Genomic DNA, 19,846 nt, shown 5'->3' with positions numbered 1-19,846 from the left:
TTGTGTTTGGGCAAAGCATGTGATAGAAACACAAGTGTTGGGTTGAGTCTGGGTGAAGTGACCTTGATTGGGGCAGGCACTGGCATTCAAAGGCTGAGCATGTCTTTTGGCCCCCAGGCGCTTCAATAGCGCATGCAGTAAAATAAAACGTTTTGAAGCTTTAGTAAAAAAGAACAAAATGGCAGAAATCTGCTTTTTTTTTTTGGAGTGGAAGTAAACAATCCAGGACTTTTGAAAGAGGAAGCCCTAACCCACCAAGGACCAGCCAGAAGTTAAAGGGTCAAGGCAACAGAGGGTTGAGCTTGCTGTTTTGTTTTGAAGGGGCAGAAGTCACAGCCTTGCTTTCCCTCCAGGGGGGTTTCTAGAAGTCTCCAGAAAGATCCTTATTACCCAGAACCCAGGTTTGTTCTTCCTAAATCCCTCAACTACAAGAGGCAATTTCAGCATCCAGACTCTGCTTCCAAAGTAATGAACGCTGAACGTAACAGCCCCCTCGGTTATAACAGCCGGGTTCTGCAGGAGTGGCATTTCTGAACATCCACCCCAAGCAGGCAAGGAAGGCGGTTTGGCGGGGCCCTCCTTGGAGACAGCTAGGCCTGAATGGGCTTTTGCACACACTCATCCCAGCATGCAAAGATCTGGAAAGCTGCCTTTTAAGAAGTGGGATGAAGCGGGCACTGCACATGGCCAAATTTCCTCTGAGACAGGTCACGCCTGTATAAATTCCCTGGAGCCATAGACAAATCTGACCATCTGGAAAATCTGCCTTGCTGACCAAGGGAAGGGTCAGATGGAGGTGGGTTGGCTTCCTTGGAGTGCTAGGTGAAAGTTCTCTGACAGCAGAGCTTGTCCCTGGGTCCAAGGGCCAGACAGCTTTGCTGGATAAGGGCTTTCTGAGAACAGTCAAGCGGAGGGGCTGGGAACTGACTCAGCGGTTTCCTGCATCAACAAGATGTTCCTGGCAAGCTTGCCTAGCAGGGGGCTCAGGAGGAGCGTCCCACCTAAGCTGACTCACCTGGAGGCTTCTCTCAAAGTCCCATGACCAGGAGCCCTCTTGCCGAGGGGGATCTCCCCCCCCCTCCCACTACCTTTCCAACCCCAGCTGCCTTCTCCTCCCCCACCCAGCTATGCAGCTCCTCTAATGTCCCAAAGACATTAGAGGTACTTGAGAGACCGCCTTCTGCCGATTACCTCCCTAAATCGACCAATTAGATCGCACAGACTGGGCCTCCTCCGAATTCCATCTGCCAGTCAATGCCGACTGGCAACCACACGGAGGAGAGCCTTTTCTGTTGCAGCTCCGACCCTGTGGAACGACCTCCCCGTTGAGATCCGTACCCTCACCACTATCCAGACCTTCCGCGCAGCCCTCAAGATCTGGCTCTCCCAGCAGGCCTGGGGATAGGTTCCCAATTTACCCGCCCGAGTGTTTGATTGCTGAACGAAAGTTGTGTTTTTACTATTTTTTCTTTGTTCACATACTGTTCTGTTTTTGACACTGCACCCCCCTCCCTTGTGGTTGTAAGCCGCCCTGAGTCCCCTCAGGGAAAAGGGCGGCATATAAATCCCAATAAAACTCAAACTCAAAAACTCAAACTCAAAGACGCCCCCCCCCCCAAACATTCTGCATTCGTCTGGAAGAGAACTCTGCCCTAATGAAGGAGGATCGCCCCCCTCTCTCCTGGTCGCAGACTTCGCTGCCCTTGATTGACAGCTATCGTCTGCCCTTCTGCCTGCCGTCCTTTCCTTTGATGCCCACCAGTTGCCCTCCCCGGTCCTTCCAACGGGAAGCTGTACTGCCGCCAGGAGGATCGCCAGCTGCCCTTGTCGGGAACGCCTGGAGCCCCAAAAGCCATGGGTGCCAAAGCCGAGCGCCTGGACGTGTGGCCGGCACAAGGAGGAGCGGCTGGCAGGGAGGAGCCGGCATTCTCTTGCAGCCTCCCCTGGGCCAGCCCCCGCCCAGCGCCAGGAGCCTCCCGGGGACTGGAGGGCGACCGGGCGGGTGGGTGGAGTGGCCGCCGAGGCTCCCTCTCCAGCCTCCCAGGGCGGCCCTAAGGGAGAGGCTGCGGGGCGGGGGGAGCGCCAGGCGCGCCTTCTTCGGGGCCTGCGGAAGCCCTCGGGGTTCTCTTCCGAGAGGGGCTCGGCTGCCCCACGTACCCAGGAGCCTCGGGCTGCCCGATCCGGTGGAAGGAGCACCCCCCCCCCTCTGGGGCTCCTTCCGGGGCGCGCCTCCACCAGGACCGGCGCTTTCTGGAGGAAGCGAAACCGTCTCTCTGATTTCGCCCTCGGCCTTCTCGCCGCAGCTGCGCCTCAGCCACGCAGGCCTCCTGGTGGTCTTGCGAGCCTGTCGCCGGTTGGCTCTCCCGAAAGGCTCCTCCTTCTCCGGTTCTCCGCGCGCAAGCCGCGGAGTCCGGTCGTGGGTGACCCGAAGGCGGCAGCCGCCATCACCGCGCCGGGAGAGGCCCCGCCCCTTCCGGTCTCCGCCCACCGCCTGTGGGGGGCGGCCTCCCTCTCTATGGTCGGAGCCGCGGGCGCGTCATCATCGCGCGCCGAGGCGGGAAATTCGAGGAGCGGCCCTCTGTTTCCCGGCCCGCCGGAGGTCCCGGCCTTGGCGCGATGGCCCGGCGCGGAGGGTGAGCGCAGTTCCGGCTCTGGCGGGGGACTCTTCGTGAGGGGGTTGATGCCCGGTTTCGAGGGCGACCTCTGGGAACGCCAAGCGGGGCGGGCGGGCTGAGCTGCTCCCCGTCGCCCCGAGGAGGGTGTTGGGTGTGGAGGGCGGAGAGCTTCGACAGTGGGGGGGGGGGTGTCCAGTCCAAGTCCTGGACCTTTGGTTTCCTTCAGGGCTTTTGATTGGGGAGCGTTGCCTGCCTTTCCAAGGGCCTCTGTGCCCCTGGAAGCGCCTTTTTCCCCTACAGCCGGAGAGTTTGGTTCTCGGCCGTTTAGCCCCCAATCGTCCTCCTCTCACATCTGTTTTACAGCTCATCGTCTTCAGGCAGCGACGAGGAATTTGAGAACCGTAAGTATGTAAAAGTTAACCTGCAGAAGTCCAGGAAGCACCTTGTGGGGGGGGGGGGCAGTATGACTTTCAGTTCTGCTTGCCTCTCTGCTTGCTTTCTACTACAGGCAGTCCTCGGCTTACGACCACAGTTGAGCCCAAAGCTTCTGTTGCTAAAGGGAACATTCGTTAAGTGAATTTTGCTCCATTTTACGACCTTCCTTGTCACAGTTGTTGAGTGAATCACTGCCGTTGTTAAGTTAGGAACACGAGGCTTCCTCGCTGACCTTTGCTTTTCAGAAGGTCGCAAAACGTCAGACCTGCAAGTTAAGCCTCTAAATGGAAACTGACCCTGGGCTCTTTTTGTTGAGAAAGATATAGTGAAGCATATTGCAGCACTTCAAAGCCAGAACTGAAAATCACACGCTAAAATTTATTTATTTTTATTTATTATTATTTGTCAAGCATGTATAAGATGACAATATAAACATGATTATGAACACAGTAAATGAACAAATGGGGACATTGGGACAGGGACGGTAGGCACTTTGGTGCGCTTATGCAGGCCCCTCACAGACCTCTTAGGGATGGGGGTGAGGAGGTCGACAGTAGACAGTCTAAGGTTAACTTTGTGGGGGTTTGGGGAAGAAGCCACAGAGTCAGGCGGAGCATTCCGGGCATTGGCCACTCTGTCTCTAAATTCAACTTTTCCCTCCCTCGGTTACCCCCCATTGCCCTCTCCGTGTAGCCAGTCGGGTTCAGGCAGGGTGTTTTCAAAATGGTCAGTCCCAAGTACAGGACGGTATGCAGCTTGATATGCCAGGTGACCTTGAAGCAGATGCGGCATTTACTTACGTTCCCCTCTTGCCTTCCCACCTTGCATATGAGTCAATTGCTAAGGTAGTCCTTGACTTACGACCACAATTGAGCCCGAAATTACTGTTGCTAAGTGAGATATTTGCTAAGCCTCGTGGCCTTCCCATTAGGCCCGAAAGAGCCTGAAAGAGAAGCGAATTCTTAATTTAATTTGCTTTTAAGTTGTCTTTTGGAGACTTTGATCGTTTTGCTTCCTTCTGTGGCTTGATTTAGTTTTCTCTAGGGTGAGAATCCCCAGATCTGCTTCATGTTGCACACCAAGGACAAGAAAGAGCAGGTATGTCCGAAATTTAGTACTTTACGTTGATTTGGACTTTCTGAAACGTATTCAGTTTTAAACATTTTAAGGTCTGATTGGGCAAAGGGTGTGTGATTTATGTTTAATAAACAAAATTTTAAAAGAGCCGTGTTCATTTCTCCATAGTTTTTGCAGTTACCTTAATAATCCTGTAAATCCTGTAAATTAAATAAATAATTTGACCAATGTACAGTATGTACACCGAAGCCCTTCCCAAGCCTTCGCATGGCTTGAAGCTTGTCGGGCTGACCCCCCCCCCCCCCCCCCGGCCAGGCTAGTGTCTACTGAAGCCGCTGGTGTTGCAGGGGACCCCCCAGCTTGGAGGGAAAGCTCACCTTTCACCCACTGCTGCTGCTGCTGCCGCCCTCCCCCCTGCCACTTGGAGCTTGCCGCTGCCGCCCCCCCCTCCCCACGCTTGGAGGTCCAGGGAGCGGGCAAAGGGTGAGTGAGGATCCCCCAGGTTTTTCCTGCTGCTCATCTGCTATAAACCGCCCGGGTCTGTTGGGAAAAAGTGCTGAAAGCTTGCCTCCACCGCCCCGCTCGCCATCTGGAGTTCCAAGTGGTGGGGCGGGGTGGTGGTGGTGAGCTCGAGGCAGCGGGCAAAAGGTCAGTGAGGCTCCCCTGAGATTTTCCTGCCGCTCGTCTGCTATAAACTGCTTGCATCTGTTGGGAAAAGTGCTGAGAGCTCATCCCCACCGCCGCTTGGAGCTCACCCACCGCCAAGAGTGTGCTGGCATTCGCTTATTTGGCTATCATGACCACGTTGACTAGATAGGCCATCGCTAAGGCACCAGGGCCTGGCGAGGCTGCGGGCTCCTGTTCCCGGAGCCTCTCTCTGGCTGGAAGCCGTTCCCATTTGCCCTGAAGTCAACTGCTTCCCTGTCCCTTCACAGCCAGGCAGCTTCTCTCTCTCTTCTACCTCGCTGGGAGAGCAGTCTGACACCACGGAAGGCAAGGTCCTCCTGGACGGCTATCTCACTCCGTGCCTGGCCTCACACTCTCCCGGCACAGTCAAGCAGTTGGAGAGGCGCATGGCAACCTCCGGGAGCTGCATTGGTAGCAGCCGCTGGCCAGAGAGCAGTTCTGGGAGCAGGAGCCCACAGCCTCAACAGGCCGGTGGCAGAAAGGTCCCGGTGCCTTAGTAATGGCGTATTTAGTTATTTACACTGTGGACATGGCAGCCGGGTAAGCGAGCAATGGCGCACTCTTGGCGCGTTGATTTTGAAGGGGTAGTTACAGCACATGTCACATCTACCCTACATGCTGATCCCCAAGTCTCTTTGGAAAAGATTTTGGAGCTACGCCTCCCTAGTCACATGACCACGAAGCCCGCCCATGTCACATGGCGATCAAGCCACACCCACAAAATAAGCCCACGGAACCGGTAGTAAAAAAAAATTGAATACCAGAACTGACCTATTTGCACCACTCAGGTGACCCTGAGGATACAAATAAACCTAGAAGTGACCTCAACGACTCTTTAAAAGAATGCAAATGACCAGCTATCTGCAAGGAATATAAATCCTTTCATTCCCCACCATCCAGTCAGAAATGAAGAAACCTCTTGGGTGAGAAGCAAAACTTCAAAGTCTTCAGAGAAAAACCAGAAAGTCCATTTGCCTCTTGACGGAAAAGGACCATTGGGGTTATCCTAGCATCACTAGAGAGCCACAAGCAAAGTCCAAACTCCCCACACACACACACACGCCCGCCCTCCTGACGGACCCTTATATAGCAATAGCAGTAGACTTATATACCGCTTCATAGGGCTTTCAGCCCTCTCTAAGCGGTTTACAGAGAGTCAGCATATTGCCCCCAACAATCTGGGTCCTCATTTTACCCACCTCGGAAGGATGGAAGGCTGAGTCAACCCTGAGCCGGTGAGATTTGAACCGCTGAACTGCTGAACTGCTGATCTAGCAGTAGCCTGCAGTGCTGCATTTAACCACTGCGCCACCTTGGCTCTTATCTAACTAACGAAGTGCCGGCCATCAGTTGAGAAGATTCCTGTAAATCAGTTACACATGGATCTGCCCTTTTGCGCCTGACATTTGGTTTGGGGGGGGCCTTTGGGAGGGCCTCTTTGAGGTCCAAGAAGTGCCTGCCTGGGTTTAGGGTTCAGGGATGTAAAGGTGGGCCTTTCACAAGTCTTGGGCTGCAGGGCCTGCTAACCTCCTCGGGTGGAAGGAGTGGGAAGGGGTTAGTTTTACAAATCCTTATTTGCTTCCAGAGTCTAATTCTTAACTCTATTTTTTTCCCATTTCTGCATCTGCAAAGTTCAAAGGAGAATTTTTTTAGCTCTCCTGAAGATAAGCATGGACCTGCAGCAAAAGGCAAGTGAGTCAACCTCCCCCCAACCTTTTGGGAGCAGGGCTTGGCAAAGTTTATCTGCTTTTTTCTTTCCCAAATTCTTAAAGAGGGAGAGTGCTGGTTCAGCATCCGATTTGGTACAAGGCAGCCCCTTTTGCACAGCAGTTGGAAATGCCGACTGAAGGAGATTGTAAAGTTATGATTGCTGTTGGACGGCACTCTTGCAGCCACGCTAAAGGGCCAGAGTCTTTCAGTTAAATTCCCTGGGAATAAGGCTAAACACCCTCGTGCCATGCCCTCCCTCTCCCTTACCTAGTGGAAGGGTCAGCAGGCTGCATCTGCAGAAAAGGTGCCGGCAGACTCTCATTTGATGCTCTCTATTTTCTTGCAAATATTTTGTTACCCAAGCTAGGTAGCATCATCAGTGTTAGTAGGGAGTGGGGTTTGCCCTCAGTTTACATTCTAATGGATTGTCCTATCAGTGGGGATGTGGGTGGTCTTAGAGATTCTTGGGCTGGACTATTTACTGTCAGCTTGTCTGGCAGTTCCTTGATTGGGGTATAGTTTACCTCTTGATTGTTGGTGTCAGGACTGCCTCTGATCAATCCCGAGGAAAGGAAACCTTTGACTCCATAGATTCAGAGAAAAGGTACTTTGACTAGGAAAGAACTGATTGCAGCAAAAGTCAGGCAAGGTCTGAAGCAAAATGTGCCTGAAGAGACAAATTGGCCAGGAAGATGTTTTGGGAATGTCTCTGGTCCAGGTGCATCGCTCCTCCAGGATGGTTGGCCTTGAAGATGTTAAACAACCCGAGCTGGCCTGAATCCAGGCCTCCTCATCGCTTCTCAGAAATTCCACTTTCACCTCCTGCACGCAACCCCTCCCAAATACCCATCGCTTTCGGGGGTGGTGGTACCCCATTTCCATGGCAGCTGGCGTGAAAGAAAGTAAAGATGCAGGCTGACATTTGGCCTGATCTTAAGAGTCTCCTTTGTTGTTGGTTGCTGCCATGAATTTGAAATAAATGAGACCCCATGATCATGGGCTAACTAATTTTATGTAAAATTTATGCCCAACTAGTTCATGATGCCAAGCTAACTTTGACTGATGTCATAAAACTGTCAGGGATTATGTGTGGACGAGGCGCCACCAGGAAATGCAGCATTGTAGGGTAGACTGGGAAGGAAGTGAGCGCCCAGCAATTTCTGTCAAGAGGAATTCTGTTCTACTTATGAAAATGCTCCATTTGAAGACAGGCTTAGAAGACAGGATTTTGAGGATGTGGGTGGCATGAAAGTTTAATAAATAAATAAAATGTTGAGAATGTTTAATTGCATTGGAGGGAAACTAATCAAGGAGAGAAGCAATCTAAAACTAAGGAGAAATTTCCTGCCAGAGCAGCGGGTTGGACTAGAAGACCTCTGAGGTCCCTTCCAATTCTGTTGATCTGTTCTGTTGCAGAATCACGACCTCTCCATGCAGCAAAAGCCTCCAATGGTGCTGGAAGGGCGCCTGCCTGCTCTGCTGGGTCTGTTTTCTCTCCACTCCCGTTCAGTGACCCCGACCGTGAGGACAATCCCGTCTTTGTCGGAGGCCTCCCGGGGAATCCCTCCCATCGCCTGTTCCTTACCTCTCCCCGGAGGGGCTCTGCCGCTTCCTGGCGGAGGCCAGACGCTTTCCTCCCCCAGAGCCAGCGGCGGAGCTCAAGGGAGCTGGAGAGCTCCGATGAGGAGATGGAGAGCCTTGTGGTTCGCATGAAGCAAAGGATGTTCTTCCCCGAAGCCAAGAGGGCCGGGAGCCCGCAAAGCCCCCGTGGTAAGAGGCGGCCCTTTCCCGGGCTGACTCCGGTGTAGGGCTTGGCTGGGCCGTGCATACAGGAGGGCTTTTAGAGGAGTTGTGGCAGGTGTAGGTTGTTCAGGATCGGAAGCAATAAGCCTGTCGGGTGTGTGCTATTGTGGCAGCCGTTCCTCTTCCTGGACCCCTATGGGAGCACGGACCCCAAGGAAACCCACGTTTGAGCTGGGAGGGAGGATGAGCACGGGGGTGGGTGGGTGGGGGGCCGTAACCCGTACCTTGGAATAAAGCTCTCGGTGGTGGGAATATTGTTGTGTGGCGTTGGGTCTTCCTGCCTCCAGTAATAGGCCAAAGGAAAGCTCTCTCTGTAGAATTTCGAGTTGAGGGAAGGAGGGAGGGAAATGTAAATCCAGCCCTTTTCGAGTCCTCCCCGTTGTTTCAGCCACTTGGGCCATTCCGCAAAGGATGATAAAGGCCCATCTTCGTTACAGTGCCTGTGGGTTTGTGCAGGCTGTTACAGCTGGTCTCTTTGTCCTGCTGTGTCCTCCGCCCTTGGTCGAGGAGCTTGGGCCTTGGGAATGGAAGAGCTGCCCGGGGTGACCTAATCAGGAAGCCAACGCGGGCAGTCCTTTGCCTTGCCGCCATTCCCATCTGCTGGGCCAGGCCCGGTCAGGTTGATTGGCAGCTCCGTGCTGAGCGTCCTCTTTGCCACTTGCAGAGGAGAGAGGCCTGGGGTCTTTCCTTGAAAGCCTAGCCGCGGCTGCCAAGAGAGAGGGCAGCCTTCCCTCAGCAGCCGGGATCCCTGCTCCTGCTCGCGCACCGCGTTCCCCTGGGACTTCCAAGAGCACGGCCCTCGTGGATATCACTCAGTCAGTTACTCAGACGCCAAAGAGGTGAGTCTCTGCCGCTTCTGTACTATTACTTTCAGGCTCCAAATGGCTGGCCAATTTTTCACACATCCGTTGGGGGAAACATTTTCACAGAGAGTGAAGAAAACTTGCAAAGTGGCTTTGAGACCGCTGAAAACTTTTTAAGGGGCTGACATCTGCTGATGGGTGTTTTTATAATTTAGCACTGTTTGGACCTGGATCCTTCTAGGTATATTTCTTTCTCCGTTTGTTTATCAAACTTATATGCTGCTGAATAGTAATGGATTGTAATTGATTCATGCTGGCCAAAATAGAACCGCTGGGTTTTCCACAGATCCAAATAAGCTGCAAAAAATACAGTGCAATACTACTTTCTGAATTGCAAATAGAGCTCAAGATGGTGCCCAGTTTCTCCCCAAAGACCCTCCTCAGCCTTCACCATCGTCAGGGAATCCTTCCCTGGGGAGGCCGGCGTCATTTCTAAAGAGACAGGCGAATCACGGTGGGAAAGCCGCCGTCTGGCTTCTGATCTTCTAGGATGCTTGGTTCTTCCAATATTTCATTTTGACCACTAAAGGGTACCCTAACCGAGGACCCCCAGATTTCTCACTAGGTCTGCCTGGGGCAGTGCCACCCAATTCAGGACTAGTGGAAGAACCTTGTCACCAAAAGCCCCAAGTACCCAGAGCCACTCCGTCTTGCTGGGTTGACTCCAAGCCCCGTTGCATCCATCCAGAGCCTTGCAACCTCCAGAGTAGTGGGGGGGCCACCTCTGCAGAGAAAGAGGTGAGCTCATACTTATTTATTTATTTCAGAAGGGAGGGGGAAATGATGCACGCATACATATTCCTAATGACGTTATAGATCTCGGGCTACTTCCTGTCCATCTGCTATCCACAGAGATAACTCTGGTTTCAGTTAAAGAAAACATTTGCATCTTAGTCAAAAGGACTGTTTGCCTCTTGAGATTCAGGAGTTGTGGTGGGACTGTTCTAATAAAACCTTAAAACTGGCCACGGTGAGTTAGACATTGCAAAGCCAGGTTCTCTTTGTCTTAAACCTAGTTATCTGAAAACCGATTTTCCCCACAGCACACACAAGCAAAGGAATAATAATACGTTGTGTACAAGTGCCTTTAATATCCCAGTTTTGGCCTGGTGTTTCTGTTGTAATATATAATATTTGGAATATGGGGAGAACGACCGGGATGAAGGAAATAGAACATGTCCCTGCGCGTTCTGTGGTTAGAAACAGGCTAATGTTCATTTCAGGAGATCTGGGGCTTCTCTGCTCAGGCAATCATGGATGGGAAGTTGAAAGTTGCCCAGTCCTGCCCAGTTCTTCAGGAGACATTATTCATGTTTTCAACCTGCTTCTCAGGATTAAACGTTGATTGGGGTGGAAAGCTCAAAGCTGTGTTATCCGAGGCAGGCCTTGAAGGCAAGGGTGGCCGTGTCCTGCCTCCCCAAGGAGGAGAGGAGGGTGGGCTGCTCTTCCAGCTGTCTCTCGGCTTTTCTCTTCCCAGGGGACCCTGCCACGTCCAGGGCTGCTTCCTGCAGGAGTTGTCAGACCCAGAATCCCAACTAGCAAAACATTTCCGGAGCGAGAAGGAAGGGCTGGCTCAAAGGCTGTATTCTTTTTACAACCGTTCTATCTTTGAGGGAAAGGTAGGGAATTTGGGGATTATGGATGCAGGTACTGTTAGCTGGGGATCCACGTTGCCTGGCTCAGCTTCCCAAAAGCTTTGTTTCCCTTTCATCGTGGTTTCCTCTCCGAAGCCCGCTCTCCTCAGCCAAACATTTGAAGCGGAAGCAGCGCTTGTTCTAGTGCCGGGCTGTGGCAGGAGACAGATGAAGAAATGCCTGCCACATGCTACCTGCCCACTGCCCAAGACCAGCCAGACTTGGAGAAAATTTTTCCCCTCTTTCTCCTCCAGGGGAGACAGGTGGGGAAAATTGGCCTCTCTCATCCAAGCTGGCCATTTGGCAGTAGTGTGGGCAGAACGGCTTGCTGGATCCAAGTGGGTGGCTCGAGGGGAGTGCTTCTATGCCAAGCGGCAGTGGAGAATCCCACCTTGACCCGGCATTTGGAGTCACATCTCGGCCTTGGCCCCGTGCCGATGTCTGCCGCTTGCCTCCCACCCAGGTTTCTGCAACAAGGAATGTGAAACCTGCAGCAAAAGGAGCATCTGCTAAGAGCTCAGCCCAACAGTTATAGCTTTGGAAGTCTCTCTTCTTGCCTGTTATTTCTCTTAGCTGCCTGAGAGAATGGAGATTACCTGGAATAAGAAGATGCAGAAGACAGCAGGGTGCTGTGTAACAGGCCAGCTGAAGGAACCAGAGACGCAGCGTTATGCCAGGATAATGCTGTCAGAAAAAGTCTGTGATTCTGCAGGTGGGCCCTCGTGCTTCTCTGACTAGGACAGGTGTGGTCCCAGATTGCATTGACGCAAAGGCAGATTTCCTTCTACAGAGAAGGTTGAAATGGGGGGGGGGGGAGTCCTTGGTGCTTTCTGAGCTTGGTTGTTTTCTTGCAGTTTTCTTCATTCCCCAAACTGCCCTGATGCTGTTCCCTAGTTTGAGTCATGAAACGTCTGCAAGAAAACAGCCAAGCTCAGAGAGCACCAAGGACCTCTCAAACTCTCCTTTAGCCCTCTGAGTTGGAGGTGAGGAGGGGAATACCACTTGCTATGATCAGATATGAGAGATTTCAACAGGATACTCAGTGGTAATGGACAAAGAAAAGGGAAATATTCTCTTTTGTAAATCCAGTGTAAGAAAATTATCCAAGTCAGTCTTGGTTTCTTATTTGTACATCCTTTTTTTATTATTAAGACATCAGTCGGTTTCATTTGTATGTCCAGCATAACAACTTTTTCCATATCATTATTGTGGCCTTTCATTTTTAAATCAACTTTTAGGTCAGTCTCAGTCTTGTTTGGTAAATCTTGTTCATCTCCCATAATTTTAGTTCCTAAAATTAACCTCTGGATCCATTGTTCACATATATTCTTCAGTATGTCCCATGTTAAAATATTTTGTTCCATTCTGTATTAGTAAGTCAAATTTAAGTGTTCTCTTTTAATTGTAATCTTTAGATCTCCCTGGTTCCTTTTAATGGGCATTCTTCAAAGTCTCATCCTATCATTTTTTTAAAAAAAAGAATCCAAAACAACAGCATTTTCTTGTGGAAAGAATCCTTATAATTAAATTCTAAATCTTATTTCAAATCTATCTGGACCCCTAGTATAATTTTTCAAAGTCAATATTATAATCGTGCTTTTGCTATTTATTCAGAAAAATGTTTTAAAAAGTCCTTAAATTTGTATTTAAAACTTCTTTTATTAAGAATTAAAGGTAACTCACCTGGTACACTAAAACCTTGTTGCAAAGATTCCTAATAACAAGCAATTAAAAAGAAATTTCCAAAACCTATTAGAAAAGGTAGTACGTGATCCCTATGTCTATAAAAAGCACTGACCACTGTTTGAGCAGAGATGGCATTCCCCCAGAGCTCTTACACTCTCACCCCTGGAGACACCGATCTTGCGGTTTCCTTGTGAGGAGCGACTGCCCAGAGCACTTGCGGGTGATCACAAGTCCTCTTCATGTTCCGAGAGGGATCGCAGGAGCCGGTCTGCTTGCCAGCTCTTCGTTCTGCCAGTCATCAGCTGTACTTCAGTTTACTGTTTTTCGCCTAGAAATCCTATGGATAATGTGGGATAATAGCTGTCTCCAGCACCAGACCGATTGTAGCATCAGGCTGGTCTTAGAAAGAGACTTCCCCTCTGAAGTTTCAGCCGTGTTTTTGGCGTGAAATTGAAAACCATTCCTCTGATTTCTTATGGTCCAGGAATGGTAGGGGGAGGCAGGGAGGAAGAGTTGCAGATTTCTTCTTTTAATACAACTTGGACAATTGTCCAAGCCATTTGGCTTTTTTACATTACCTGTTCCCCTTTTCCCCCCTGCCCACTCCAATATTTATGCGAATTGGACTTCCTGAGGGTTGTTCAGCAGCATCCAAGTAGTAGTTGTCCTTCTAAATTGAAGCAACCTTTAGCTCTTCTGCAGTACTGGGAGCCTCACCTACCTTGATCAATTTTTGTTCTTAATAAATAGTGGCAAGAAATCAGGCCAACTGGGGGAAATTGGCCGCTTATCGTTTCATGGATTTAAACTAGCAACATCCCTGTATTGCTTGTATGAATAAAGATACTATATTACTAGTTCTTCTGCCCACCTAGCAGTCGGAAAACAGGCCAAAGCGAGTAGATAAACAGGTACCACTTAGGTGGGAAGGTAACCGTTCTCTGTGCCTCTGGCATACAGCCATGCTGGCCACATGACCATGGAAATGTCTTCAGACAACGCTGGCTCTTTGGCTGTGAGACGGAAATGAACACTGCCTCCTTAGAGTCAAACACAACTCTAGTCAAACAGGAGAAACCTTAAACCTTATAAGGATATCACGTATCCCATATAGTTTAGATGGTGGTTTTTAATGGCATTTCTTGGCTAAATGTTCAGCTCCAGTATAAAGCATTAACGGGAACATGATTGTAGGAGAGGGAGTGGGGGAACCTGGGGACGGAGTCAAAAGAGGAATCAGCCTAGAGTCGCTATGTAGCTACAAACTAAGTCCGACACCTCTTGGATTCTGTTGACCGTCACCCAGTGTTAAAATATCACTAAGCGTTAGTTGAGTAGATTCGTGCTGAGGCACGAATAAGGATAGATCAGTTTAGTTGGGACTTCCATACTTGCCTGGCAGAGTTAAGGTTTTATGCTTGGACTCAGAGCAAAGCGCATGATGGCATACAGACCTACAGAGAAGTTCCATTGTCCTCTTATTTCATGCCACGGTTAGATCGACTTCGAGACACCCTCATCCATGAACTGTGTCATGCGGCGACGTGGTTGATCCACGGTGTTCGAGACGGGCACGGGCGATTCTGGAATTTATATGCCAAGAAGTCTGCTACGATTCATCCGGAGCTCCCAGTGGTCTCACGGTGCCACAACTATGAGATAAAATACAAGTTTACTTATGAGTGCTTACAGTGCAAAAACACGTGAGTGGAGAATTTCCTTTCGCCTAGCAGTACTTTTTCTTTTTAACTGACAGGTGCTGCATCGTCTGCTATTTGGTAAATCATTCTCCCAATAGCTCCACTCACCTGCTTTATTTAGACGGAGTCCATTTCAATTGTATCATTTTGAAATGTTAAATGTATGGGGAATGTGTGCCTTGTGCTTTTCTGAAACTGGGATATCTTGATCCTTTTCTTGGCTGCCTGTTGAAATGGTTAGAATTGTGGTAGGAGCTAAAGAGGGTTGAGGTTGGAGTGTCCCCAGGCGCTGGGCCCCGGGGGTCCTTCCCTTGGAAGGGGAGGCAGCTCAGGAGTTCAACCTGTGAATTGATCCAGGTGATTATGGGCCTTATCTACAAGAGGCTCCGCGTTGGATATGTTTTCTTCTTTTAATACTCGGCACAGCTGAGATACGATCTCGCATGGAAAAGAGGGCATTGGAAGGTTTCAAAGCGAAGACTGGCTTTCTCCCCTGAAGTCAGCAAACTGCTGGCACGGGAGAACCAGAGAGCCACAAAGTGTTGTCGTCTGCAGCAGTTTTGAGGCTGAAGACCAGAGAATCCCACCAGGTGGCTTGAATACTCACTCGTTTCCCCTGCTACTTTTTCGCCCACCTGGTTACCGCTTGTGATACCCATCTATCCATGCTCTGCATACTCTCCAGCCCTCCACAGTGCCCACTGTGGCCACCTGCCTGCTCACCTGTAGGTCTGGCCCACTGGCCTGCTTTGTTTGTGGCTCCCGCCTCTTCGCACACTACAGTCGCTTAACGACCTGGGTGGTCCTCGGGTTATACTGGCAGCTGGGGCTGCTGGAATTGTCATCGCTAAGTGATGCAGTTGTTTGGTCCCAACTGCTTTGTAACCTGAGGAAAACCTGTAGGCTGAAGTAGAATTTTACAGGTTGACTGTAAAGATAGTATTAAGGATAGGTGATTGGTTCTTGCTTACAGCTTACAGTATTTTCAAGATAGAATTATGCATAGAGTTTTTGAGGGCTATTGTTTATGCTGGAGATGTTAATAGTTTGTGCTCAATCACCTGGGAATCAGTCAGATAATAAACCTATTTTCTGAACGTTTTGCTTCTATAATTTCAGCTGTCAATGCATGCCGCCGTCGCCTCTCCTTTGCAGATTTCTGTCTTCAAAGACACCTTGTGTTTGCCTTTCAGAATTGGGCGCCACTCCAAATCCCTGGACACACAGCGCTTTGTCTGTGCTTTTTGCAAGGGGCAGCTGGAGCTTTGCCAGCCCAAGCTCAAAGATGGCACCCCGGCCAAAGCCCCACTCGCTCCATTTGCAAAATACGTGAAGGAAAACTACAGTTCCGTGAAACACTCTCAGCAGGGCCTGAGCCACGGAGCCATAATGAGGAAGCTCAGTGCGGACTTCGCCTCCCGTACTTGATGGAACGCCTGGCAGGCAGCTCCAGACCAATGGTGGCAGAATGAGGTTCTCTGATGCAGAGGAGGAGACCGAGGCCGATGGAAAACCATTGTCTTAATTCGGCCTTTTAAATGCTATTTGTATGTTACATGTATTTGTATGTGTTCATTCTCTCCTAGAGCGTCGAATCAAGCATATGTTATTAAGTACTAATAAATTGTTCTGCTTGTATTTTATTTCTAATTACAATGATGCAGGTGTAAATATTGCTGTGTTTCTCCATAGTGGTGCCCCCCCCCCCCCAATATGTTAAATTCCATTAGCTCTAGCCTATTTCTAGAAATGCACACAATCTGCAAATTAGGTATTTTTCCCATCACGACCTGTAATGGTATGAAAAACTAGAGGATTTGGACTTGGGCTCCAGACTGGATGCGTTTCTCCCATTCGATAAGAGCTGCTTGTAAGCATTCGATTGCTGCCTCTGAGGCAGCTACTCAAGAGGTCAAACCCTCCAGCCAAAGCTTAACTAAGCTTGCTGACCAGCATGTAATGGTATAACTTAGGAAAAGATTTGCTGAATCCCATATATATTTAATAATCTATTAAGAAAGTCACTGGACCAAAAAATGAGATAAAATCAGTGTAGCACAATTAACTCTTGATAAATTATGTGAGGTTTTGATCATTTATTTTGGTACAAGTCAATCTTCACAGCTGGTGGCTACATAATCAACTCCCTGCAGCTTTTCTATCCACAATGCTCAGATATGGCTTGCCATTGTGTTCTTCCTAGGGCTCATGATGGCCAGCTCAATATAATGCAGCTGGTTTTCTGTCTATTGCAGGAATATATGATCTGGATTCTAGTCCAGCACCTTGAATCCCTCCACCAAACTGGCAATGCAGCCTTGCTTTCCAAGGCCCTACAGAAGCACGTCTTTGCCATCTGTTCTCTAGGCGAGCCTTGTCTGTCTGCAGCTCCTCTCTTTTGGGAGTCACTGGACTGGACGACTAGGATGCGTCATCAAAAGAGTCTCAGTTCTACTGCCATAGATCTGATTAGTCATTAACAGCCCTCCTAATTAATAAAAGGGTGTTTCAAAAGTCAGTGCTCGGATAAAGGTAACCCTCTGCTTAAGATCGTAATTGGGATTGGGAAGAGGGCTGTCCATTGAGGCAGCCATGGGACTAGAAGAAGGTTTCTGGCCTGTTTTGTTAAAAGACTTGTTGAATAGGAGCTTTTGGCCAGAAGCAGCAAAAAAGAAAGAAAGCTGGAAACCAGCAAAAAAATAAAAATGTGACAAGGGGGGAGGGGTTGGGACCATTTAATGTCTGGGGTATTTGTGAGTCATAAAGTATCGATTCTGTGACCATAATTTTGAATGGTTATAAAACAAGGAATCAGAAGTTAAGGACGATCTATAATTTTAAAAAAAATTATCTCAATTTGAGCCCAAGGAAGGCAAATCCATATTACGATACCACAAATCAACACTGCTATCAACCCAGTCCTAGATCTGTGGAAATTCATTATTTTAAATGACATTTAAGAGACCGGATTTCTGTAAAGCTCCCACATCCTGAACTGCACAAACTATTCTTCCCCAACACACACAAAAATTGTATTGCACTTAGATCTTCTTGCCCCTTTTTATCCCTCTGCAGGTGCCCAAATATATGAATTAATTCCGCCACTGATGACATACCGTGGCTTTTGGAATTCTTACTTTTATTTTAGCCTTAGCTGTAAAGGTGAAAAGCAGAACACCCTTGTTATCCCACTTTGCCAAGGCAGATAAAGGCTACCCCCTTGTCTTCTCCCTCAATCAAGGAGGCAGCACGCGTAAGCCGCTTCCAGGGTCCGTGCCGGGGCTCTGCCAGTCTTCCTGCTGCTGCCATTAAAGCCCTTCCTGCTACGGGCGCCTTTGTGCCAGAGGGCCTAATGGTTCTCCCACGCTGGTCTCCTGCGTCTGAGTGGTTGACGGAGTCTTTGCTGGCCTTTGGAGACTTGGGAGAGACGGTAGCTGGAGAGGAACCCCTCCCTGAGTCCTGGCAGGCAGGCTGGCCCTGCCCCTGGCTCTGCTCTGCTGAGTTAGCCAGCAGTGTACATGGCCCAAATCTTCCCTGTATTGGAGCTCCTGAAGAAGCTGCCCTTTCTGCTCCTGCAGCTGACGCAGAATGGCCTTTAGGCCCTGGGCTCTCTTGATGAGGTTCAGCAGTTCATTGCGCAATCTCCCGTTCTCAGCTTTGATCTGCTTGGTGTGTTGGATGAGGCTGCGCACAGCTTCCTTCTCGGCCCTTTTGGCCAAAGCTTGGACCTTCTGCTGGGACTCCGTTTCATATTCCGCCTTCTTTTGCAGGAATTGGCTCTTCACGGTATGCATTTGCTCAGAATGGTGGATTTTCATGGCTAGCAGGTCTTTCTCCAGCTCCCGGATACGGGCAAGCTGGTCCGACTGAAGCTCCTTGAAGGGCCTCAGTTCGTCAACCTCCTTGTTCATGAGGGAATACTTGGTCTCCATCTCAATCAACTGGCTCTTGACCTCCTTCTTCCTTTCTTTGAACTGAGAGATCAGCTCCTCCTTCTGCTCCAGGACACAGGCCAGATCCGATTCGTTCTGGTCATGTAAGGAAATGATGGCGTTGTGGCACAGGAGAGTGCGTTTGGCCAAGTAGGTGAGGTAAGCTTTGCTGTTTTCTTGGATTTCCTGGGCTTCCTTGTCCAGGAATTCATTTTCATCTTGAAAGTGATCCACTCGATCTGAATAGGTCTTGATATGCTCTGTCAGGGTGGCATGTTCCTTCTTCAGGTGCTGCTCTCTCTCGGTGATAAGTTCTCCAGAGGGGCTTGGCTGCTTGGCTGTACTTTTCCTACCTCTCAGCTTGGTTTTCTGTTGTGCCATGCTGACAAATGAAAGGGCACAGGGTGAAACACAGTAGTTGTGTAGCCTGTATGGAGACAGCAGGTGGGAGAGTGTGATCAGAGATGCTACGAGAGGTTTGGAAGAAATTATGCTGCACTGGGAGGATAAAGGAGAGCTGGCGAAATAAATAATGGGACAGACAATTGGTTGTGCATTGAGTGGCACTGCCTACAGTTTGGCAACCAGTTGCTGCTCTGGGGAAATTGGTCCCGGGGCCCGTAACACTTACACTTTGTGTCCTTGTGGTGGCATTGCTAAGGAGCTCCGAGCAAAGTGGCCAGCGGGGGGGGACTCGCTTTTCTTTTAACCCTTACAGCCACCCTCCCTTGGGACAGTGTGATCCCAATTTGGATCTGTGCTCAGAGGCAGTCAGTTTCATCCTGCCTTATATTTCTCACTGCTGAAATGCAAATTAAGATTTCTATTATTCTGATCTGTGGATAAATAAGCACTTGGTTTGTTTAAAAACTTGCAGTTGCTTTCTTGGTAAAATAAATATATTCAACCGTTGTATTATTCTGTGACTCTTGATTTTGTGATGATGATCATCTCTCTCGCGCGTGTGTGTGTGTGTGTGCGCGACAGGGGCAGTTTTTGGACCGTTGTAACACAATTGCTGGGGAGTTGGATGCCGGTTTGCTTTGGGTCCAATTAAAGAGGTTGTTTATCACTTTTAAAGCACTTCATAGCTACCTGAAGAACTATCTCATTCCAATTACATCAACCCGTCCCAAGGGCATGCAGTAGAGCCCATCGGCTGAAAAGTTTAAAACTGGTAGCTTCTGCCCCATGGAACATCTCACCCTTGAGGTGAGGTTGGCATAAATCGTCTGGCTTTTTGGAAGAGTGTTAAGACCTGTCTGTCAACTACTGTGGGGACACAACAGTGGCATGCAACTCAGCATGTGGCTGGTGGCTTAAGGGCGCCCCCCCGTCTTGTTAACTTAATTGTCCTCCCTGTTAGGAAGTTTCTCCACATCCCGTTTTTCTCTATTCACACTGGTATTAGCTTAAATGAGACATATAAAGTTCTAAACACAATTTTAAATGGAGCGTGTCTTAACTATTTTCTTCACTAACCTAATCTAAGGAGCCGAGGTGGCGCAGTGGTTAGGGTGCAGTACTGCAGGCCACTTCACCTGACTGTTATCTGCAGTTCAGTGGTTCTAATCTCACCGGCTCAAGGTTGACTCAGCCTTCCATCCTTCCGAGGTGGGTGAAATGAGGACCCGGACTGTGGGGGCGATATGCTGAGTCTGTAAACCGCTTAGAGAGTGCTGAAAGCCCTATGAAGTGGTATAT

At 49.5% G+C, this 19,846-nt stretch overlaps 2 protein-coding genes across 6 annotated transcripts; one reads left to right on the top strand and one right to left on the bottom strand.

The window, feature by feature from the left end:
• Positions 1–1,941: 1,941 nt before the first annotated feature.
• Positions 1,942–18,058, top strand: LOC116511906 (acidic repeat-containing protein-like). Of its 5 annotated transcripts, none has more exons than XR_004255783.1 (11): positions 1,942–2,633; positions 2,979–3,016; positions 4,085–4,148; positions 6,447–6,502; positions 7,941–8,294; positions 8,992–9,166; positions 10,668–10,809; positions 11,398–11,536; positions 14,009–14,213; positions 15,404–16,742; positions 17,981–18,058. XR_004255783.1 is itself a non-coding variant. In XM_032222186.1 (10 exons), exons 1-10 carry the CDS (start codon positions 2,617–2,619, stop codon positions 15,636–15,638), a joined length of 1,425 nt encoding a protein of 474 aa, XP_032078077.1. In that variant the 5' UTR covers positions 1,942–2,616; the 3' UTR covers positions 15,639–16,834. The 5 variants fall into 5 exon arrangements, 3 of the variants coding, with proteins under 3 accessions (XP_032078077.1, XP_032078078.1, XP_032078079.1); XR_004255784.1 differs by lacking the exon at positions 17,981–18,058 and having other exon boundaries at positions 15,404–15,757; positions 16,466–16,826; XM_032222186.1 differs by lacking the exon at positions 17,981–18,058 and having other exon boundaries at positions 15,404–16,834.
• On the bottom strand, positions 16,959–18,901 carry LOC116511907 (coiled-coil domain-containing protein 166-like). The gene has a single exon (XM_032222189.1). It carries the CDS (start codon positions 18,521–18,523, stop codon positions 17,534–17,536), a length of 990 nt encoding a protein of 329 aa, XP_032078080.1. The 5' UTR covers positions 18,524–18,901; the 3' UTR covers positions 16,959–17,533.
• Between the last annotated feature and the right edge of the window lie 945 nt (positions 18,902–19,846).

Source organism: Thamnophis elegans, chromosome 7 (genome assembly GCF_009769535.1).
Source record: "Thamnophis elegans isolate rThaEle1 chromosome 7, rThaEle1.pri, whole genome shotgun sequence".
NCBI lineage: Eukaryota > Metazoa > Chordata > Lepidosauria > Squamata > Colubridae > Thamnophis > Thamnophis elegans.
Note: the sequence above shows the minus strand (reverse complement) of the source record. Positions and strands in the feature narration are given on the sequence as shown.

Bases quoted from the DNA above. Each gene is read 5' to 3' on its own strand.
- LOC116511907 (XM_032222189.1), bottom strand. From the start codon at position 18,523: ATGGCACAACAGAAAACCAAGCTGAGAGGTAGGAAAAGTACAGCCAAG.
- LOC116511906 (XM_032222186.1), top strand. The intron at 3,017-4,084 runs GTAAGTATGTAA...GGCTTGATTTAG, and splicing joins CGACGAGGAATTTGAGAACC to TTTTCTCTAGGGTGAGAATC. The intron at 9,167-10,667 runs GTGAGTCTCTGC...TTCTCTTCCCAG, and splicing joins GTTACTCAGACGCCAAAGAG to GGGACCCTGCCACGTCCAGG.